Raw genomic sequence first — 24,846 nt, forward strand, 5'->3', positions numbered from 1 at the left:
ACCCCACGACACTAAGAATTTGAACAGATTTTTGCAAATCAGGGCTTAAAATAGAATTATTGTGGTTGTCTTGTCATTGCTAAAGCCCTAGGAAGTGAGGTGTCGTCTCTGTTATTGTATGATTTTATTAATTAACTGCTATGTTGAGCGTCGTGTGCACCAACTAACCTCATTTTTGTATGTACTTTATTTGACCAGTTGTAAATCAGTAATCATTCAGCTGATAAACTACTGAGGTTTCAAGGGCCGTAAACCTGTCATTTATTACTTCTGAACTGCAATGCTTCCCAATCAGTGATCTCAAGCTGTAAAGTGATGTATGGTGTTTGAACTCCTAGGCTGCTTACAGATGTGGAAAAACAAGACAAAACAGTGCTTGATTTTCGGCTTGGTGCATACCTGCATTGAACCCAGCGCATGCCCAGAAGAGGTGTCACAGAAGTTTGACCAGGCTCACCCAATGTCTATATAGCTTGTGCTTTTCAGTAAGGCTTTTTGGTGCTTTTATCTAATAGGTGGTTGAATCAGCTATGAGATAAAAGTGCCAAAAAGGCCCAGTGAAGTGCACGAGCTATACAGATGCTGGGGAGCTGGGTCAAACTGACATGATTTCTCTTCCAGTAAAGTGTTGTATGAGGAGGGGGAAGGAGGGCATATCTGCTTGCACCCCCAAAGGACAGCCTGTCCAGTCTCACAAAATTAGATTCAGGAATTAGACTTACACTAATGATACCAAATCTGCTTCGTAATACAGTACAGTGAATATGAAATAGCAGCTCTCACAATACACGAATGACAGCATGTTTGTGCACGGCCTATGCTCAAAACAGCTTTCCCTATTGTAAAATCAACAACATTGATAATACTAACAATGTTTTTGACTATAAAGTGATTTTCATTTGATGATTGTTGACCTCTTTATCCTTGGGAGGCATACATGATTTATTGTATAGATTTTACATGGGAAAACTGAAGTACAGTAGGTGTCATGTACTCAAAGCTACATTATTATTAGTTACAAATGGAGCCAGGAAGAAAACTCAAGAGTCTAAAATCTTGGTTCTTCTGCCTTACAACAATGATGTTATCTCAGCCATTGCATTTTATTCTGCTGGTAGCCAATGGTGAAGGCCATGACAACTAGTGAGGCCAAGAGCACTGCATTGAAAACTGCATGTTGCTTCAAACCCAAGACTTGATTTCTCACTACTGGTTTTATGCCAGTGGAATTCTATTGATTTCTGTAGAGGAAAAATTGAAAGAACTGGAGTAAAGCATTGGAAACAGGACTAGAGTTCTGTTATTTTAACAGTAAAGCCCTAGTTTATGCAAAGTTTTGCTGTCCAAATCAGATGCAATTCCTAAATAAGGACTAGACTTGATATCTTGTATTTCACCAGGCAAAACAGATCTGAGATTGCACTGTTTTCAGTAATGCCAGATTTAGATATTGCGAATAAATATTCTATAATCAAGTAGATAAAAATAAACAAAAATATGTGTATTATCATTTATGTTACACCCAAAGTATACACAGTGCATTGCATATGACTGGGAAAGGTTTCTGAATAATTTCCCATGTCTTACATGTAACATAGGATAAGAAAACGAGGAATAACAAGCAATTGAAGCAAGAATGCAGGTATAGGCTGAGTGAAAGAAAGGTAGAAATCATGAGACTTGTGTTCAGTTACATAGTATAGGCTAAATAATTAGCTCCCTCATTGGAATGCATGCTTTCCCTATGCACTAGATCTAGCCATAACATACTACATAAAGCAGCCGAGGCATATTAAAAAAATACTAGCTCAAAGAATGAGTTTATTAAAAATATTGTTGTACGTCAGGCTATGAGTTCAAAAGGACACTGTTTGGAACTCCCTCTTGTGTGAAAATATGGCAAGGTTAACACACCTTGGTTAAACAGTGTCTCAGATTAAAAGCTATTCAGAGCAGTCTCCATTTACTTTACTGCAAGTCACACAGTTCTATCTCCATAATGGAATTTGACATTATCTATTTAATGGACCTGGAATGAATTGAGAATTAAACATTATTACTTACATGGCAAGCAAAACAGTAAAAAAACACCCGTAGAAAATGGAGCGATTAAATGTACCATATAAAAGGCTTAGATGGTTTAATGGGAATGGGGATTAGAATAATACTTTATACTACATAATGCCTTTCATCTAAATGAATCTGTGCTCTCTATAAACATTTATTACCTGATTTTATTAGTAGGCCTGAGAGCTAAGAATGCAGTGATCTACATGTGTGACAAATGGTTAAACTGACACATGCTCAGGTTAAAAAACATAACAAGTGCCCACAGAGTTTGAGTCCTTCTGATCATGAAATGCCCTCCATTGTTCTAGGCAGACAAGGTTCCTTGGGTGAATTTGATATCTTTTATTAGACCAACCCAAATAGTTGGAGAATAGTTATTAAGCAAGCTTTCGGGTTCAAAAACCCTTCATCAGGCTAAGGACGCTGCAGCAGTTGCTGCGTGCTCTTCCTGGATGGAATGAAAAGTAAACAAGCCAGGGGCTGGGCTGGGCTGGGCTGGGCTGGGGAGTCAGTTGCCAGGCAGATGCTCCATTGTTCTAAATATTTTAAAATTTTAGTTTTAAATGGAGGATAATATTATTTTGCTTGTGCGTTTTGGAGCAGGAAGAGTGAAATGAGCGGGCAAGTGGAAAATTTGTGTACAATGAGTATGGCAAAGGTCATAGTCGTGCAGCCCTGACATAGGCAAAATTGCCCTGACCATTAGTGATGTTGAAGCTCTGATGGGCCAGGAAATGTGAGAAGCAAGATTTTTTGTGGGTGATATATTTTATTGGACCACCAGTATATTTGGGATAGATCTATATGAGGTTTTAGGTATCACAGTACCTTTTCTCAAGGATCAAGTCATACATAGAGAGCATTTTCCATGTAGTACACTTGCCCTACCCTGAACCATTGATGGAAATGGGATTTCAGCTGCAGATTTCAATGGAAGCAGTATCACACCCATGGAAAATGTCATATGAACTGCAATAATGTATTAGCTTAAGGGCCAAACTATGTAGCCTAAACTCACTTACTAAAAGCAGATAATGAATGCCATTTAGAGAATGTGTTTCAGTGATGGAGCATGTTCCCTTGCTGGTGTCTTCCCAACTTTCCTTATCAGTAGAGAAAGAGGAGAATCTGATTGTACACAGGACCTGTATTTTCAGAGTTGTGTTTGGCTTCGTGTTTCTTTTCTGAATTCTGTGAATCACAATCTGGGTGTTAGTGCAGGAATCCCAACAGCAGTGGGTCATCATTTTTTTGGATTAGGACCCCTAGCACTGCCTTGAATCTTCTATAACAACATTTAGCCTATTAGACATCTATGTGCTTCTTTTGTTTAGTTGAGTTTAAAGCTTTTCTTGGCTATTACTACTTCTACCTGAAAAGAATAATTTAGCTTTCCCATTTCTCTTTTGACATGCTCCACATCTTATGGGGTCTAAGAGCTCTTGAACCTTAAGGGCTAATTTTATCTAAAAGTGATTGCGCAGGAATCACAAGACACTAAACTCCTAGAGTTTGATATTTAAACATGTAGCTTTTGTCTAAATCATTTGCATGTTTTATCTAATGACACAAAAGAAGTATAAAATTTTACTACCCTTTTTTTTTTTTTTTTTGGCCAAATACTGGATGATACTGATACTGAATAAATATGGCAACTCTAGTTTAAACATGGAGTGACTGACTGCAGACCATTTATTTATTTAAGTAGCTTCCCGTTTAGATTAAATCTAAACAGAAAAGCATAAAAGTTATCTCCTAAATCCAAGCCAGAGTTTTGGCTGAACTTTTTAAGTCTGAAGGCTCTGGACTTAAGACAAACAAGGAAAAAAATCCCTGTTTTTATGAGACATGCACTTGAAATAACTTCCTACAGCCATTCCTGTCATTTCCATTTCAAAAGGCTTTTTAGATATTGCCTAACAGCCTTATAGCAGTCCAGCGAGTTGGGTAATTCACTAACATCTTCACTTTACTTATGAGGAAACTTAGTTTTATACATGGGTGCCTGGACTAGGTCTCTGGAGGCCACTTCCTGCAGTAGGTGCTATTACAGAGCCTTGCCACTGGGTGGAAGAGCCAATAGTAACTTGGTTGCATGGAGCAAACTGTTGCCCTGGGATGGAACTGACTACAGCTGCCAACAGGAACCCATATCTCAGTGTAACCTACATCAATGTGTAGTTACACCTGACCTACAAGGGGTAATTTTACCTTGGAACAGAATATTTTAGGGCTGCTCTCCCTATCTGCTCTCCTTTTGCATCAGTGTAAAGTTATACTATCATAAAGATGCCAGGTTTTCTGTACCTTAAGGAAGAGAGTTAATGGGACATGTCTACTAGTCTGCTGAGGCTCCCGCTGGGTCCTACTGTCCCTGGCTCCTGTGTACTTTCACACAGAGCCCGGAGGTAATAAATATTAATTTATTAACATTTTTAGGGGCCTTGTAGGCTGAGGAGAATGGCCTGGTGGGCTGCATCTGGCCCACAGGCTGTATTTTGCCCACCCCTGACTTAAACCATTTTATGTGTAACTTCTGTCCCTAGCCCTGGTGATCACTTGAATGTGAAGATTGATTGTAGCTTTCAGTTGTGGAATGCACAGCTAAAATGACCCATTTTGTCACTCTTCATTGGATAAATATGGAGTGAAATATAGTTATTCCATGTGTGTTTTCAAAGCAATCGTGTTGCCCATAGAATGTATATCCCATCACCGAGGACTCTGGTTGCAACACTTCCTACCATCTTTAAATAAATTTGAGGAGCTACCAAATGACTGGGTCAGTAATGGGAACAACTATTAACAATAAAGTAAACTTTCCACAACTTCCAAACCCATTGTTACACAATATAAAAAATTACATGAGGAAGGCATAAATACTTTCCAATATGTTTGCATTTGACAGTTAGGTTTTCTAAACTTTCTATCATTGTGATAATGCAGGGTTATCTTAATAGTCCTGGGGCTGTCATTTAAGCCAAGTCATAAAATAGAAAGTGTTCATTAAATATGTAGTACATCTTTAAAGTTACTTCTAACTTCTGAAATTCAGTAAGAACTGAAGTAACAGAAACACTTCAGGCTCTGTCCTCTGAAGCAAGTTGTGACATTAGAACTATTTTAAAATCGTTTCCTTTACCATAGGCAAACTGATTAGCAGAAAACCTTGCATAGAAGTAACCACATTCCTATCCATCTTATGGGAGTGGTTGCATTTTTTGTCTACCACAAAAATACATTTAAAAAAAAAACAGAAAAACAAAACAAAAAAAAAAAGCACAGACCCAAACTTTGTTGATCTCCCAAACCATACGTTCTTTGGCTTCAGAAAGTATCTCGCACACCCACACACAGACAGCAGCATACTTACTGTTGTAATGGCAAGGGCTAGGTGGCCTTCCTTTGGTTGCTAAGTCAAACTGATCCAAAGTACCCAAATTAAAACTACAAAGGATAATTTAGCAGTACAAAGCAAGACAAAAGTATTGCACAGGAAGTGAAGATTGTCATATCCAAGTGAAATTGCCATCATTTAGACAGGTACTGTTATAAATCACTAGTGACTACTACTCACTTCAGAAGTGACCTCCTCTTCCTCCTGGCATCATGCCGAGGTACTGGGTCAATACAAATATGGGAAAAATTACTTACCTAATGCCCACCTGCTTTGATTACAGATGATATATAAATTGAAGAGAAAATATTTACTTGGTCTTCTGATTCTCCAGCATCAGTAAAGATTGGCCCCTCAAATTTGGATTATGCAGGATCCAGCAAATGATATTAAAAAATTAAGGAAGCTAGTTATTTCCACTATTTCGGTCTCTGTGCTATTAATCTACCAGAAGGAAGACCCTGATATGCTGAATGGGACCTGCATTCCAGGGTGCTGCTGTCATCTGCCATGGCCCTGAATTAGAGAAGGGAAAAAGGTTTTAATATTGGCTTTCCATGGCCTCATTTCTTTTGCCCTCCAAAATACTAATATCCTTCTCCTGGACTTTCCATATAATATACAGCCATTGCTCAGTGATAAGCTGTTTGAGACCCTCCACTATTTTACTCCTCAGCAGGTTTAAAATTAAGTCTTCTCTTCCAGAGCTCTTCATACCACTGCTCCACACCACTTACTCACAGTGGGTATGTCTACATGCACACTTTAATGCACATTAAACTGTCAAAAATGTGCTTTTTAGTTAATGCACATTAATCATCACTTAAACACCATGCTGTTTAATTAATATTCATTTATAGACAGGCTAATGCACATTTTCCTGGTACCTCACAATGGAGGTACTTGATTTAATGTGCATTAACTAAAGCATGTTAATGCATGTGCAGATGCACCCAGTTACAGCTATTTCCATCTCCTTGACCCACAGCCACCTGCAAATCACTGTTTGGACACATCTTCTACAAACATTTCCACATCTTTTTCAAGCTTTCCCTCCATGTGGGGAACCCTTATTGAAAAGAACCATTAAGTGCTGCCCTTCATATCCTAGGTATCTTTATTCAAATATTTTTTTTTACTCAGTCCTTACTCATCGAAATCTCCCATTCCTTCAGTGAATGAATAGAAACCTACAGCCTTGGGATTTGATAGAAGATTAACTAATCCTTACTTGATTAAAAACATAAATGAATAGAATAGCAACTGTGGCCTGCAAACATGAGGTTTCTCTTTTGTTAATACAGTCAAGGGGCGAGAAAAACCATTGTGTTTTAAGGAGATTTATGGGTAAAGTGACACAGCCAAAAGGACAGAAATGCAGCTGACATTGGTAACTTCAATAAGAACAGGGATTAAACTGAAGCATGAGCAGTAATACCAATCCTCACTGTACAGAGACTGGCTGAGTCTCCAGAGAGTTTACTTTTTGAGAAGGGAAATAATATAATGAAAGGGATTCTTCTGTCTCACCACAATAGAGTTGCTTCTGGTTTTATTACAGAGAGCCTAATGAAATATCTCAACACTTGAGTTGTGCTTTTGTCAATTAGTACTGCCAGTGTTTATTAGCACTGGCTGTGAATGCCATTCTATATTTAAGTGACTATGTGTTTTTTTTTGGGGGGGGGGGGGGGACTGTGTTGAGGGGAGAAGAGGAAGAACAGGAAGAAATTTCTGTCTGAAAAAATGTAAACTCAATAGTCTACACTTAAACCTTAAAGCATACTGTTATCCTTCTAACAGCTATAAATATTTTACAGTGTTTATCTACTTCTCATACCACACATACATCCTAGTATGGATTGAATGTTGGTGGTATAGTCATTACTAAAAAGAAAATGTATTAGTGTCTGAAATCTACAGTAAGGCAAGAGGGAGAGTGAGCAGGGTAGCAGCCCAGGGTGCCGCTTTGGAGGGGAGGGGGCACAAAAATAGATGCCACTACATCTAGTCAGTGCTGGACCAGGGCTGTCCTGCCATGCCTCTATAATAAGCAATAGGGTTCTATTGTGAACTCTTTGTGACAGGGAGTGTGATTTTCTTTTATGTATGGCAGCACCTAATACATTACCTGTGGCAAGATAAAGGGTGTTTTTGATGTTTAGGGCATTGGTTCTGGTAGTTGTGCATAAGGGTTGTTCCTGAAGTTTCTTAAAAATAGATTAGTCAAACACTTGCCTGGAGTGATGATTTTATATAGGGACGATGCTGGGTTCCCATCCAGTGGGATGTTGGACTAGATGACCTCCTGAGGTTCCTTTCAGCCCTACTTTCCTAATTCCACAATGCTACCATAAAGTAGAGGGTAGTTTAAAAGGTTGACTGTAGATTTGCTGAGAGTATCTCCCCCAAAGTTTTGTTAGAAATACCTAACACTGTTACATACCAAAGCTTCAGATTTTCTTTTCAGGAGTATTTTTATGAGCCCTGGCAATAAGTTATCTCTGGCAAGGTCAGCTGAGCAAAATTATCCAGGAGTGTGGAGCCCAACTTTATCAGACCTTGGGAAACAATCCAACCCTTGTCTTCTATATGCTCAGTGAATGTTAACAAGAAGTTGTTAAGAGTCACAGCCAAACTCATATAGAAACTAGCAGCATTTTGGACTGCAATAAGTTATGTTCTAATTGATAATCCAAGATTAGTTTTAAGCAGAGGATATCTGTACCTCTAACACGGTGGTAGCTGCCTTTGGGAATGGCATGATTTCAATAACTGGGCTTTCTTGGACCTTCAGCTGAGTGAGTTTCTATTACAGGGCTCTTGTGTTGGAAATAGCAGGGGTAGACGCAGACTTAGCTGTATCTTAGCAGTTTGATGGAAGGATGTAAGGCCAGGAGAGAAGGATAAGTGCAGCAGCAGCAGCAGTGTTTAAAAAGCCTTTTATTTGGCCAAATGAATAAACTGATTTCAGCAATACTTAATATCCCTGCTGCTTTGCAGTATTCTCTCCTCTTTTCTTTGGGTGTGGAAATGTATTGCACTTTTACAGTAACTTCTCTTGGAGCATCAAACTAATACACACACAGCCCCAAACTAGCTCATCACATAAAACTACCTGCATAAATTCTTGCAATGTAACTTGAAGATCTGAACACACTAAACAACGGGACAAAAGAGGGAGAATCCTGCAATGAGGACCCTCCTCTGAAAATGCCCTGTCCTTGTTCCCCTCACCTCCCTCATCCCATCGCACTGATGTTCAAATATGGAGATCATTTGGAAAAACACCCCAGTTTATATCAGTTGCCATGGCAGCATGTAGGGATATCTTTTGGGTCCTAAAACCCCAAGCCTTGTAGGTTTTTGTGTCTCCAAAATAAACTGAACAACATTCAGAACTGACAGGAAGGGAAGTTCATCCTTCAGATTCTGATCGAGTTCTCCGTGGTTAAACTACTGTTAACAGCGATGTGGGATCATGACGTCAGAGAACAAATCTCATATGTCCTCATGTGACTCCCAGCATAACATAGAACACAGTCCTTCTACATTAACTGTAGTTTTTTGATCCATTTTCACATGGAGAAAATTGGCATAATCTAGTTCTTTTATGTCATCTTTCTTTTAGTTTTGGTCAACGTTTTGTTTTGTATGTACAAAAAAAGGGCTCTATTGTCCGAAGTTTGCCTCGTAGCTGTTTGCAACATGTTGGTATGTGAATGGACTTCAAGAGAGGAAGCACTGCCATTCTCCTCTTTAAGGAGTGATTGTTCATTTAATAGAAGGAGATGAGATATAGAAAGCAAAAGATCATAATGAACAGATACACTGTTCCTAGACTGAGTTAAGCAATGTAGAATACGTCAGATTTCTCCCTGGGTGTGGCTTTTTTTCTTCTTCTTCCTATATCTCAAAAATAATGTCATATTTGGCAAGAAAAGAGCTTCTCATTCCTATATATGAAAAGAAAACATGCCTTGAACTCTGATTGAAAAGCCACTGTGTACATGCAGACTAGTGGCTGAGACTGCTTTGGCTTTCAAAGCCCCAGGAGATGTGGTAAGGACACTCTATGTCTCTTTTGAAAATAATGAAAGGGGACTCTATTACTATGTACAGACATACTCCAATGTATACCACTTGAATTTCTTCCAGAGCAGCTTAACGCTACAGGGTTATTGACCTTGTGCACCAGACAGTGAGAAGGAACGGGGGACAAATCGACAAGAATTTCTTATACAAAATGACTAATGAGTTAAATTGACATAATCTGAAACCAAATGAATATGTCTTCATCTCATCATTTTTCTTTTTGGGGGGGACAATGTTTAAAAAACAAACAAACTGGGATAATGTTAAGTAGAGCGTGGGAAAGTATTTCTTGAATAATGGGTTCCCAAAGCATACCTGGTTTGGTGATATCTTTGATCTAAAGCAGAGGCAGCTGACCTTTTTGGCAATCCTGTCACAAATTAGCCTTGCATCGTCCCTGAGTCCCACTATAATCTCCTTCCCCTGCCTGAACTGCTGCTCTGCTTTCTGCTCCCAGCCTGGTCTGTTCTGTGCGGCCTGTCCCTCCTTAATCTGCCATGTGATGACACAGAGGTTGTCCATGCCACTTTCGGCATGCCGGTAAATATGCAGGTTGACCCACTTTTTTCTAAGGTATACAAATCAAGTGATCTTCTGGGACAAAGTGTATGATTGTTTTCTCCATTAAGATTAAAAACACTCACAGAAATCAGCATGAAAATAAGAACCACGCTTCTCACACCTTTTTTTTTTATTTGGGTAAATCCATAGATGTTGGTGGGGGATTCCTCCTGATTAACCTAAAAGAATGATTGGACAATGATGGTTAGAAATGGGTGAGCTCTAGCTAGGCTGCTTGCCTGGAAGATGTGGGTGGTCCAGCATAATTCGGAACGAAGGAATCTTTGGCAGGACATGGGATACTTGTGTTCCTGCAATTAGGGAGGGGCTGACATATTTCGCCCTTTGCCTCAGAGCAGTCCCAGGGCCTGTACACTGAATTTTTGCAGCATGATCTCACCATAATGATATCTCTGTATATCAAGCATTTATGTTAGGCATTTTAATAATGTCCATTCTTCACACTGTAGAGCTGAAGTAAAATGCACTTAACCTTTGTGAGTAGTTTGAAGTGAAAGGTGTGTCACCAAAGCACTCCATTATACATTACTAGGAAAAGGTACTTGCTTCTTTCCATACCTTGCAATGCTTGCTCTTCTTGAAAGACTGACAGTAGTCCAGATCTGTGACACACCTCTGATTCTGTATCTTTTAAAACAGTAAACCAAAGGCAAGCAGGGTCTTGGTAGATTTAAAAATAATGACAATTGACCAACAACCTGTCTGTACCAGAAATGATTCCTTATTCCATTTATACATGTGCACAGCCATCCCACACTGATTTGGTGATGTTTTGAATCCATTGTGCACTCGTTTAGCCTAAGTAAAAAGGATTGTTCATAGCAGTGAATCAATATTCAGTGAAAGAGGTAGTGTTTATATATCCATTTCATTTACCTTTATGCCATTTACCCTTTATGCCAAACATATTTTCCTTCAAGCAAATTTATAGATATACCTTTAATCCTGTGGCAAAGGTAGTAACTCTCTCACCCTACACTGACAGTAAACTCTTTTATTCAGCTGACCTTATTAATAAGTTAACTTACAATTTCTTGACCGCTGGTAAATCTACAGTTGTGTTATCTCTCCTCTCTTTTTGAACAGGGTTAAGTAAGACCTTTCTCAAGGGATCTGCAAACTGACTGGACTGCTTATTCTGTGATTTTTGAATTCTTACAAATCTATTACACTGCTGCTGAAAATCAATATTTCATTCTAACTGTAAAAAATAAATAGATAATCTAGGAAAACCTTGATTTGTAGAGGTTTCTAGCTGAGCCTTCCTAAGTCTATGTTATACTGACAAAGAGATGTTGACCTTTCTCTGGCATAGAAAAAAGAAAAAGACAAAAAATCCATCGAGAATGTTATAGTCAAACATTATTTGTTCTGTTCTGTCTTTGCAAAGAGATACAAATTAAATTTCTATTCAGAATGTATCTAGCCACTGATAAAAAAATTATAATCATACTTGATATAATCAGTAATATAAATTGTATATTCTCCCATAAATGCAATATGTAGTATGAATTATGAAAATAATGGATTGATGTTTTTGCTCATGTTTTTCTATTAAAAAATGTGGAAAAAGGTCAAGGGAACAATAGGAAAATGTATTGATTTTTCTTCTCTTCTGAAGCCTGTTATCTTACAATTCCATTCAGTCTCATCAATTAGATCATTTTGTCACCTGCTACTTGCTGCAAACCACAAAGGGACGAAGATATAAAAATACAGGTTTCTTTGTAGGATCAAAATTGTTTGCAGATTTCATAGAAATGCTACTTGGAGTAACATTTCAGATCCTACTTATACTTCTAAAATATATGATAAGTCAATACAGTGAAATTTAAGAAACTAATATAGATATAGATGCAGATATTTCAAGACTATATTTTTCATCTATATTTCCATTCACCCACGAAGTTGAATGGAAGAATTACTAGTCTATTTTATGTGTGGAGACATCACACTAATAAAATAGACATGTCAAGAAAAAAGATCAAGTTGTTCTCACTCAGCTTCCTAGAAGACTAGTGTTCGCACCATAAAAATTACTTTTGATACTTACTGGCATTTTCATTGGCACAGAACAAGGGTTAAATGAGGTATAAATTTTACAGGCTCTTCCTTCACCTGGGGGTTATTCAGAAAATGTTGCCAAACCTGCAGTTTTTTACTACAAGTGGTAAAATTTTGGGACTTATGGCCAATGGAGAGTTATAACCTATAAGGGCTGAGTTGACTCAAGTTTGTACTGCTGCTTGCCAAGTCTTGAGAACCTGGCGGAGCACACACTGATTTTGACTGAAAGAGTAGCCTGTTTGGATGACAAAATTAGCCCTCTGGGATAGGGACAGAAATTACACATAATTGATCAGAAACCAGTTCAAATCTGTAACACAACAGAAGTTCAGTGCATAGGAACAGCTTTCAAAATGGCCAAAACCAGTGTAAAACAAGCGTGGATGGATGTAGTAGCCAACTTAACTGATTTAGGTTCAATCAGTTTATTGAACTTCTGTCCCAAATCCCCTCCAGATTCAAGTTGGCACTCAGTTCCCAAGTATCTCAGGAAGCTTTGCACCTCCCCTGCAAACTTCCCTTAGCAGAGTAGTTGGGCTAGCTTTGGCCCAAGTTGTCTGCATCATCCAAGCAGGGAGGTGTGCTCTAGTGCCAGCTGGCTTCTGGCCTGGGCCTCTTCAGACATGTGACTGCATTACCAGAATAAAAAATAAATGTCTGTTCACTTGCTTATCAGTTCAATCTGCATAGTTTCAACTAAGCTGTGAAGATTGAATCGATTCAGCCTCAGGCTTTTTGACTGTCTATACTGAGTTAGCATTTCTGTCCTACACTGTGGCCGTGGATAGGACATGTCATAGTTTTCATTTTATTCCATCCATCCCATAATATCATTCAAAGACAAACAGACATACCAGGTTGAACATGTCTTTGGTTTTTCCATAACAAACCTGCTGCGACTTAACTCTTATCATGGTGGGAGGGGTCGAAGAGAGGTCAGAGAGAGAAGGAAGAGTGGGACAGAAAAGGAAGTCACTAATTCACTCCTGTGCCTTACTTCAAAAGGGTCCCATATTAACAGCTTCACAGGGATGCTAAGATGACCTCAAAACTCTCCTGAACCTATATTAGGGCAGACCTCTCCTGATAGAGCCTTAAAGAGAACCTGTTTCCACCCTGCCATGGAAGGGAATGTGTCTGCCTGTCTGTGGATAGATAGATCGCCTAGGATTAATTGAAATGTTAGAATCCAAAGTGCTCTTTTGGGGGATATCCCCTACCTGACATGGGCTGAGGCCCATGTTCTTGGGTTCAGTCCAGAAAAATGTAAATAAAAATTTGTGTGGGATTATATTTTCTGAGTTCTACTACAAGAAGGACTTCCATTTTTCACTTGTGGATAATCTGAGTTCCTTATGGCATGATATTTTATAGTAATCCTCAGTTTTTCAGCTCTAGTTTAGCCAGGTTAATACAGCAAGTATGTGATTGGTAAGATGACTGAATTTCACCTTACTGCAGCTAAGTAATTTAATAAGATGATTAAGGTTACAGAAAAGCTTAATGAGAACATAATTTCCAGAATCTTTACTTTCAGTATACTCTAAGAAATTTCAAAGGAGCCTAAAGCAGCTGATTTTAATGGGATTTGGTATCTAATTGCCTTAGTTACTAGGGGTGTGCAAAACGGGCTGTATTTGATTAGGATTCAGCCCAAATCAGGGACAGTGATTCAATTAGTTGATTTGGATCACTGTCCCAATTCCATTTGGCTGAATCCAAATCTGAAGATTCAGTGCTGATTCCGAGAATCGGTGATCCGGCCATAGACGCAGCTTTAAATATTTTTTCTACATACCTTGAGATACCAGGCACAGCTTGTGAATGCTGCGATGCTAGGGTAGATGGAGCGTCCCACAGGAGTGTGGGGGCCCCCACCGCATGCTCAGTGGCAAACCCAGAAGTGGACTTAAAGTACTTCTGGTCCACTTCCAGGTCCACCGTCAAGCACACAGGGCTCCCCCCCTCTTTCCCCGCATCTCCTTGGCTCGATGATCAGCCACAGGGGAACCCTGGGTGCCTCCCCAGACTCAGGATGCACCAATTGCTGAGTCGGGGGGGGTGTTGGGGGGGTTCCCCATGCACTCCCCAGTGGACCCAAAGTGGACCAGAAGTGCTTCTGGTTCATTCCCAGGTCTGTCACCAAGTGTGCTGAGGACTGTCCCACGCTCCTGTGGGATGCCCCACCATCTCAGTGTTCATGAGCTGTCTGGTACCTTGATGTATGTAGAAAAAACGTGTAATGCTGTGTCTATGTCTGAATCATTGAATCTCTCTGTATCAATTCAGAGGATTTTGATTCAATTCAAAGAAATTAAAGAGTCTCCTGATTCGATTTGGATTTGGAGATTTGCCGCCAAGTCGGCCCAAATCTCTGCCAAATCCAATCAGAGGCTGAAGCTTCACACAGCCCTAGTAGTTACCTTTGAAAAATCCCAGCCTTAATATTTTTTTCCAAAGAAAAGAGAAAAAGAATGAATTTTTCAACGGAAAGCAAAATTAATTTGTAGAATCCACATGAGGTGAACAAATTCTAATACTCCTTTAATGTGGACCCCAACTTTTTAAACTATTAAATGAGGAATATGAGCCTTGTTTATTAATCTGTCTTTTGAATAAAACACTATTGGATTTTATATATATATATATATATATATATATATATATATATTTATACATATACTTACACACGTACAGTATGTGTGTGTATATATATATATATAAAATATTTCAGGATATCCATTAGGCTAATATACATTGGTAAGATGTCACAGCTCTGGTAAAGACCATGGAGCTATGACAGTCTATGCCAGCTGCATTTTCTCTAAAGTTACTTATTAAACACGAGGAAAATTAAACTGACATGTAAGAGTCAAGACAGCATTGCAAAGTTTATTCCCTATCCTTTTATCAGCAATACACATGTGGAGGACACAGCTGTTAAGTCTACAACTGATGAAAACTTTCTGTCAAAACAGTTCTTCAAGAGAATATGAGTTCCTACTTCGAGACCAGCCTTTTTAAGGTCTCATAGGCTTCACTATGACTGGTTGCATCACAGAGATTTATTTAATTTTTACTTACTTTTGTTACAGCCTGTAGGAGATTGCATTAATGCTGGTCTGTGGAACAGATCTTTATCTTGGAGAAACAGGTGTAGACCGAATAAAGACAGTGGAGTTAAACAACTTTATCCCAGATGAAAATCTTACTTTGCATGGCATTTAAAGAGTTTGTCCCGATTTGAGTGCATAAAGACTGTAGGACTGGGCTGAGAAGGCATACTTTTCAGAGTTGTTTTGGTTTTGCAGCCATCACTGATTTCAATTGGAATTGAATTCAACACATGTGAAAATAAAGCCCTACGATGAACAATGCATAACCTTATTTACATTTTTTGAATGAGATTTTCTGCTTCTTTAAGCTTTGGCCTTTTATTCTCAGCTACTGAGAATATTCCCTTCTTGGTTGCTGCAAATAGAATAATCTGAGCAGAGGCCAAATATTGGCTAAACAAGGAGGATGTCGCTTATCTGTTATATCAGTTATCTCTTCAGAAAAGAACAAAACTAAAGGGCTTTGGTGAAATGGTGTCTGGTTGCTTACATGAAAAATGCTTGTTCTGGTCCTGTAATGGGTATCGTTCTGCACCACAGAAGTCATTGGAGCGGTGTCATTCTCTTCAACAGGAGCAGGGTTTACGTGACTAAGCAGCTGAGTTTAATCAACAAACCTGATAGCACTGTTCAATAGCTATAAACTAAAAATGAGAAATTACCTATATAAGTTTGATTTCATAATTAGATTTTCTTTAAAACTAAATATAATTTGTAATAAGGAGCTAAAATTCACTAAGGGGAATTAGGAAAATATTTCCCTTCATAAAAAAAGGTTTCTCCTTGAAAATATATAGGGAACCATTTTCAATGAAGCCCTGTATTAATAAAAAAATAAGTAAAACGTTTTTATGTCATTTTTATTGATCTTGTACTGTCATAAATTTTGTAAAGTATCAAGTCTATTGATTAATTTAATATACAGTCTTCCTTAAAAGCCAAAGCTGTAAATAAGTATATCCATTAAAAGAATAGAATTCATTAGGTGAATTAATAAAACAATATTTGACTCTTTATGGAGCGTGACTTGTTAACTAACCTGCAAGAACAATGCACTCAAACTTGGAAAAGGAAATTGATCTTAACTCAACAATTGCCTTTTTTTTTCCCCAAATAGGTTCACATAGAGGCTTTTTTTTTCTGTTGTTATTAGACAGAGTTGTATTCAAAGGGTCTTTTATTACAAATAAGGTACAGTTTAAGGGAGAGCAACTGAAATAATTTACTAACTTGTGGTACTTACTCTTACAGAGCTGCAGGAAACCAGGACCTCAGAATATTACAGAATATCCCACAATCCCCTGGACTACAGGATATTATTAATGGATGAAGATCAGGACCGGATCTATGTGGGCAGCAAAGATCATATTCTGTCTTTGAATATTAATAATATAAGCCAGGATCCTCTGAGTGTAAGTTTAAAAAATACTTCAAGAATCCAAGGTCATTTTACTGCTTGCCTTTCTTTTTAAGGAAAAAAAAAGTGTGTTGCATTAACCCAGCAGTAGGCAGAAGTCCAGCTCCACACCTTATCGAACAGTTAGTACTTGTTTTATGTGTAACCTAAGATGAAAAACACACTCAAAGGACTGCCATCCAGAGCACTTTGGTTGACCTGTCTACTTGTTTTGCAGTGATCTGCATGGTTTAGTAACACAAGGAGCAGTTTGTATGAGGCGACTGGCCTGAAATTTTCCACTGCTCACAAAGATTTGAAAGAAACCAATTGCTTCTTAAAAAGAAACCTGTAAAAAGCATGAGGATTTTGTTTTGAATGTCACCTCTATGAGGAAGAAATTAGTTAGGTGAATCTGACCTTGGATTAAGTTTGTTTTATTTTCTCCTATGAAGGAAGTCCCCCAGCTGAATCCGGTCCTCTGAACTATTTTTTTTTCACCATCCATTATGTTTGCTTTATAATTTTCTGTGCTTTTGCTTCGGTGAGGTGAGACATTCCTCATTTTTGTTCTCAGACAAAGCACTCTTAAGTCCCATCTCCATTATCAACACCACCTGCTTCCCTCTCATTTCAGCTACTAGGCTGCCCAGGACATAAGAAACATTGAATGGCCATTTATTCATTTCCTTTATTACTCCCAACTGTGATACCTCACAGAATCTCTTGTTGATATTCACTTGCTTCATTACCACTAAAACACCTACTGAAATCATGTTCATGTCTGGCAAAGATGCATAAATGTGAACCTGATTGTCACAACCTTTGCTCGCCGTATGAGACTAAGCTACCTGAAAGTGTGATTTCCTGTTACTGCCTTTCCTGTTACCAGCTCAGAGTTAAGAATGGATGAACCTAAAAATATTGAAAGTTTAGAGATTGGTCTAGATGAGTATGTGGAGGTTAAGGTGCTTATCTGAAAGCTATCTCTTTCTTCAGAGTCTGCTAAATTAATCTGGAAATCACACACGAACAATCTTCATCATGAAATATCTAGCACTGAAGCCTCTGCTTCTAAAAAACTAACAGTAAACCCTCCCCAGATGGACCTCTGGTGGGCAAGACTTTTTTACTTTGAATAAAAATGTCTTTTGTCCAGACATTTCACATCTCAGGAAGGTTTGATTCAGGACTAATTCCAAAAAGTGTAAACACTCAGGGAGGTTTTTATTTTGTCCAGATTGCTTAATTTACTTTCAATCAGAGTAAAGAGAATTGGATCACATCTTCAGGTGCCATTAGTTGGCTTGTCTTCATTGACTTCAAGGGGACTATGCTCATTCATAGCAGACAAGGATTGCACCCACTGTTTTATCTATTGAATTTTAAAATACAAAATACTCACTTACTACTGCTTTAAAACTAAAAATGCCTCTTCTAGAACAGCTGATTTAAAGTGATATACAACTAATTCATAAGACAGGTGGATTGATGTTAGAAATATTCTCTTAACTTTGATTTGATAGGAAGACCCGTAACAAAAATTGCTGCCCAATTAAAAGGCATAAGAGTTGTACAGATCTTGATTTTTGTGGGTTCAGACACTCTTAAAAGACATCTGTTTTCTTATCAAATAAAATTATGTAATGTATATTTATTTTATTTTATTTTCCAAACAGATTTTCTGGCCAGCATCAGCAAACAAAGTTGAAGAGTGCAAAATGGCTGGCAAAGATCCTACAGTAAGTTAAATACAAACACTCACAAAAATGAGATATTTGGTTATTAAGTCAGAGCAACTTGTGAACAGCCAAAAACAAAATCCAAGGGGTGTTTGTTTTTCTTTTTAAATGTTCTTCAGGCAAAAGTTGATAAAGTTAAATTTTGAAAAATAAGTATATTTGCATGGTATATTGTGCAGTGTGTGACAATTGGAAAAAAATGTACTGCTTATTCTTAATACTTGATCTATGATTTATGTTTTTAGTGATGGATTTCATTAATAATGCATATGTCTGTTCAGGAGCATATTGTGGGCTGCTCCCAACTGGTTGCTTCACATTGCACACATGATAAACTAATGATCATTGAAGTGTCTGGACCACCTCCTAGTATATGGTCTTCTCTTTGAAAGATTATTTGCAAACTGGTAGTGATTATCCTCACTTTCCAGCCACACACAACATTGGCCATAAAACTTCCTTTATGAGTTCTTTAAAAGAATTGTGCAGCTACCTGAGAATTAGCATTATTTCATTAAAACAGGTAAATGTGACACACTGGCTAGGGACAGAAGCTACACATAAACTAATTTAAGTGATCAGAAACTGGTTTAAACTTGTAACAGAACAGAAGTTCAGTGCACATAAACCAGTTCCAAAATGACTGAAACTGGTTTAAGATAAACCTGGTTGAATATAGTATCAGTCTTAACTGATTTAGGTCAAACCAGTCAATGACACTTCTGTCCCCTTCCTGGTTCAAATTAAATCCCAGTCCCCTGGAATGCTTTTTCAGCCCTGGGCTGGGCTATGCTGCCTGTTCCAGAGAGCAGGGCTGGCCCCACCTCTCTGCTTCCTAACTGGAGCAGTGAGGTCTGGCTCACTGCCCCACCAGGCAAACCCCACCTGGGGGTCTGGGGTCAGGGACAGGGTTAAACTTCCCTTCCCCCAAGTACAGAGCTGCCCTGCCCTGCCGGCTTAGTGCTGGCTCTTACTGTGGACTACAAATCCCAGAGACACCCAGTAGCAGAAAGAGGAAGTGATGAGCAACCCTGCAGAGTCCTGCTGCTGTGCGTGTGGACTGCAAATCCCAGAGATCTCAGGGGCAACAGTAAGAGGAAGTGAACACACAGCCCATGCTGGCTATATGCCAGAGAACCATGCTTTAGCACCCCACCCTCCCTGCATCTTCTTGCTTAAACCACTGAAGGCATGCAACCACATTTCCTGAATCAAAAGAGAATATCTGTTCATTTGCTTATTGATTCAATCTTTGCAATTTAGAATAACCTGCAAAGACTGAATCAATTCATTCTCAGGCTTTTTGACTGTTTGTGCTTAGCCACTATAACTACATGTGTAAAATAAAAACTAATGATGTATAGGTCTCCCATTGGTTCCATATTTAGCAGTTGTAAACTAAGGCAGAAGTTCTGCATTCAGGTGTGTGCAGATCCTGGGTTCAGTAGGGAAGTCTTTTGGATAGAGATGACTCCCAGAATGATCGAATTACAAGGTCAGATACCAAGGTCTATGTAAACTTGCACTTTTCATACAGATATAGAAATTTTAAGTGGTGAAAAATAGATCATTTGCTTGTAAACAACATTTATTATTCTTGTCAATGTTAGTCAATGGAGCAGTGCCATACCTTTTACCCCTTTTAAAATGAAATGATCCAGTTTTCCATTATATCATGTCTTCAGACACAATTGTTTTCCCACAAAAAAAGATGTTTAAGTATTAAAGTTGCTAATCTGAAACAGAAACATTATAATTTTCTCAACAGCCCTCTTTCAGAGAAAGCTAGTCATTTTTTCTTTTCATTCTGGTTTTGATCCAAACATAAGTGAAATCAAAGGGAGCCTTTTCAGTAATTGTAATGGTCTTCAAGTCATGCCATCATGCTTATGTAAATCCTGGATCATACCTAGACATGTAACCATGAGCATAATATGCTTTTGGAAATAATGAGCATGATCCATTCATGAAGTAAGACAACTCCCCTTTGTTTCAAAGAGATCTGGAGCAGACCCAGTGATTTTACTTTATTAACTGGCCATTTCTTCAAGTCAATTGTCCATGGCTAGTGACATGAAATTCTAGTTTCCTGTACTTCCATATTACAATAAGTCAACTAAATCCATATTACAGTAGATTTATGTCTTTCCTACATCTACTGCCATTCAATGTAATTTTGATTTATCAAAAAGGAAAACACAATGTTTGACTGCTGAAGCATAATGTAGCCTTTGCTATAAAACCTTGGAAAATAATTTAATCGAGGGCTCCATGACAATTGAATGATTCTTTAAAAATAATTAAATTAAGGTTGTTATGGCAGCATATTCGAGTTTCCTTTCCAGATAATTATCACAATGAAAAATGTGGATTTTCTTAAGGATTCTGTATAGCCAACTATACTAGCATACTTCTTGATGTCATTAGTACTACAGTATGTAAGAGCCTGGATTTATTAGTTTGTTAAATTGCATGAAACAGAAAATACAGCATGGAAAGCAGTAGGTGATCACATTTGAACTGAGAGTTATAAGATGGTTTATGTGCTGGGTTTTGCTGTAGTTTTTAATGTAGAAATCCCAGCAGTCTTATTCAGGCCTCCAAACATACAGTGACTGTTGTTGGTGTTTGTTTGCTTGGTCGTTTTGTAGCATCTGAATATGGGAGCTTTGGCCAGGAGGCAATATCTAAAATATGTGCTCTATTGAAGGGGAAGAGGGAGGGGACCCTAATAAATCTCTCCCTGCCCCATTCCCCAAGAAGCTTCTTTTAAATTTGATTTCTCAAGAGTGAAACTTCTATAGCATTTCATCACAATAAGGCATCTTGAGGTGCTTTAGCATTGAGGGCCACATTTCTAAGCATAGCCACTTTTTTACACCTAAAAATACTTGTTGATGTATTTAATTAGGGGTTCAGTTTTGTAGCTAAATACTTTAAGCCTTTCATTTGCACCCAGATAAAATTCCAGCTGCTTTTTTGTGCCTGAAGTTCAGGCTACATAAAAAATAACAGGTACAAGAATAGAAACTTAACTCAGCTGGAGCACTGTGTCCAGTTCTGGGAACCACACTTCAAGAAGGATGTGGAGAAGCTTGAGAGAGTCCAGAGAAGAGCTACCCATATGATTAGAGGCCTGAAGAGCAAGCCATATGAGGAAAGGCTGACAGATATGGGACTGTTCAGCTTAGAAAAGAGAAGACTTCAGGGGGATTTGGTGGCAGCTTACAAATATTTCAGGGGAGAGCATCAGGGACTAGGCGAACAACTATTCACCAAAGCACTGCAGGAGAAAACCAGGAGGAAGTCATAAACTCCTAGAAGAAGGTTTCAGACTGAATATAAGGAAAAACTTCTTTATGGTTCATGTGACCAGACTCTGGAGTAGACTCCCAGTGGGGGTGTTGCAGGCACCTACCCTGGAGATCTTCAAAGGGAGACTGGACGTACACCATCCTGGCATTATTTGACCCCAGCAGTCTTTCCTGCCTAGAGCAGAGGGGCTGGACCAGATGATTGCACAAGGTCCTTTCCAGCCCTAAACTTCTATGAATCTGTCAGAACAGTTAGAAACAATGACCCTAACAGTATGTATCCTTATGGGTTAAAAAGCCTTAAAATGCTAAATAAAACAATTTAAAGGTCTAGATCTTCATTCTGTTGAAGTTAGTGATGGGTTTATTCTAAAAATCAATCATCAAATGCAATGGGGAAAAAAACAATGCTAGTATTTGCAATTTACAATTCAGTTTTAGTAGCATTTGCTATGATTTAAATCCTAATAATCTGGTAGGAGTGGAGGACGAATTAAGACTAATGTTTAAAAAAATATTCTGTCAAGTATATTAGAGTAAAAGTTAAATTCATGTCACCGGAAGTAAATGGTAAACAAGTTTGCACTTAGCGGAGTACACTGAAGATCAGAAGAGAAATGTAGAAGGAGAAGTTAGAAGAATGTAGCACTCCACACAATCAGCTGTATATGATGAAAACAGTCAAGTGTAATTCTTGTCAAAGGAGATTAAGATTCCCAAAGCTTCACTCTGATTGTCTGACTACTGATATGAACTGCAAGAGACATGCTTAGTAACACATGAGATGATGCTAAACAATTATCAGCCTTGACAAACAGATTGTTTGCATTCCTACCTAGTGCTGTCTTTGTGCTATCATCTAATCTCAAACAAGTCTGATTTAAAAAAATGGAGCACAAGAGCAGAAAAGGGCAAATAAGATATTGAAAGATAAAAGCTAGTGAATTTCTTTAGGATGCAAAACGTTATTGATTTATTTATCTGTTTCTTTTAAAGGTGTGCAATTACAATGCCCTGCCTTGGAATGGTTGGGACTGAAGAAGTGCCAAATTAATCATTTATCAAACAATAGGGAGTTCAGTGGCAGAACACTGGAAAATGTTAGATATGGGCAAGGGATCAAAAGAATGGTTCTGTCTATCTTGCTGGCCCCAGCCAGTGAGACAAGCATTAACATCTAAGAACACTGATACAAAGCCAAATTTTATAACCTGAGCCAGAAAATCCTCCTGTCACCTCATAGAGCAGACATAAAAGCAGCATTCTTCCCTCTGGCATGAGGTTACATACTATGTGTGGGCTAGGTATACATCTTTGGTTAGCCCCTTACCTTTTCTCTGCCCAAAGGATAAATAACCATTTCCAACATGGATCTGACTTTGATTTTGAGTGTATTACCCTGAAGCAAAGCTGTTTTTGAGCACAGCAGTAATTATTGAATGTAGAGAAAATGAAGGACTCCAGGAAAACTCTCAGCTCTAGGGAAATACTGCATTTTTGACCAGGCACCCAGAAAATAGCCTATCTAATGTGACGAGTTATGGGTTTTTTTGTATGTTATTTTTAAGTCTAGAGTATACGGGCAGGCCTTGCAGGTCATGAGCCCAGGCCTTATCCATGAGGCCCAGATATTCAGGCCAACCTGTACATGCTCTTTACTGGCCCCGATTTGTCACCCTCCCTGGAATAAATGCCTCTTAAAAGTAAAAAAAAAAAAATAAATGTGACGAGTTAACACATTTCTATGCTGTCCAGGTTTCTTAATGAGGAAGCATCTTTTTGCCAATGTGGAACTACTGACAGTTGCATAGCCACTTTTCAGGTGCCTTTATAAACAGGTGTCATACCACAGCACCATTATATATTGAATTGAAAATGTGAATGTCTACAGATATAAATAAAATGTACAGTTTATTGAGGAAGGATTAACTCCATTGACTGGAAGGCGAGTGATGGATGCCCTAAGTTGCTTCACTGAGCTTATTACACACATACAACTCTTACTGACTTGAGCGGACATTGTGCAGTTGAATATGAAGGCAGGGCCAGGCTCCTGATAAGTGAAATTCTGGAGAAGAAACATCTGTGTGTATAACCTAAAATGAAGCAGCAGCTGATCAGTGTCAAGAAAGGAAGATTGAGGGGAAGGACATGTTAGGAGGAGAATGGGAGAGCATACTGAGTAACATGGACCTTCGGTTTACATTTTCTTTGTGTACACTGCTTTGAAAATGGAAGAGCAGGTTTTCAGTGTGTGGCAGCATTTCATATCCATGGGAGATTGCTTGTGTTATGAGCAACTCAGGCTCTTAATATTTTGGAGGAAAACTGTCTAGACAAATTATATGGCCTGCGGGACACCCCCCCCCAACCTCCTCCACCTCGGAATTGCTGGTGTTTAAGAGAAAATCTGTAAAAGGGGAAGAGGCATCTTTTCAGAGACTTTGCTAAAGGCACTGAAGACTGAGGGTAAATGCCTGCTTCTCAAAGGGTCCTGATTCTTCCCATGCAACATATGGATGGCTCCTATCTAGGGCAATGGAAGTTACCCCAAAGCCTATATAGTAAATAATCAGGTTCCTTAAGTGGATAACCCCCAATACTGTTGAAATGCTGTGGCTCTCTGAGCAAGGGGGACAAGCTATGGAAAAACAGCATAGGAATTTTTTTTATCTCTTTACACTGCATACTTCTGCTGCCCAGTCATGGGTATCCTAAGAGAGGAACAGGCTGGGGGAAAAGACAGCTAGCTAAAATGCCCGGTCCATAGAAGCTATGACAATCCTCAGGTGAGAACAAAAGCACTGTGTCCCTCTTCTAGTGCCCACCAAGAACCTCTGCATGAAGCTGTTGATGGAAAATCCTAGGAAGAGATCAAGGATTTGGCTTAGTACAAGGAATTAGAAAGAAAGAATGAGGGACTTCATCTTAATCAACGTGACTTACTGCAACAAGCATATTTAAACAAATAAGTTGATGAGAACTATATTAACACTACCAGCTATTCATAACCCTTAGCACCCTCAACATCTAACAAGAGTTGTGTGAATGTTTAGTAAATCTTTTT

The 24,846-nt window shown here is 38.6% G+C and overlaps 1 protein-coding gene across 2 annotated transcripts in view; it reads left to right on the forward strand.

Annotated features, from left to right (window-relative positions):
- SEMA3C (semaphorin 3C) overlaps positions 1 to 24,846 on the forward strand; it is a 181,240-nt gene that overhangs the window by 77,899 nt on the left and 78,495 nt on the right. For both annotated transcript variants that reach the window (XM_059725822.1, XM_006275581.4), the window contains exons 3-4: positions 16,579 to 16,739; positions 18,403 to 18,465. In XM_059725822.1, the coding sequence (XP_059581805.1) occupies positions 16,579 to 16,739; positions 18,403 to 18,465 (224 nt within the window). The remainder of the gene's footprint in view (positions 1 to 16,578; positions 16,740 to 18,402; positions 18,466 to 24,846) is intronic.

The sequence above is a fragment of the Alligator mississippiensis genome, chromosome 4, assembly GCF_030867095.1.
Source record: "Alligator mississippiensis isolate rAllMis1 chromosome 4, rAllMis1, whole genome shotgun sequence".
NCBI classification, from domain to species: domain Eukaryota; kingdom Metazoa; phylum Chordata; order Crocodylia; family Alligatoridae; genus Alligator; species Alligator mississippiensis.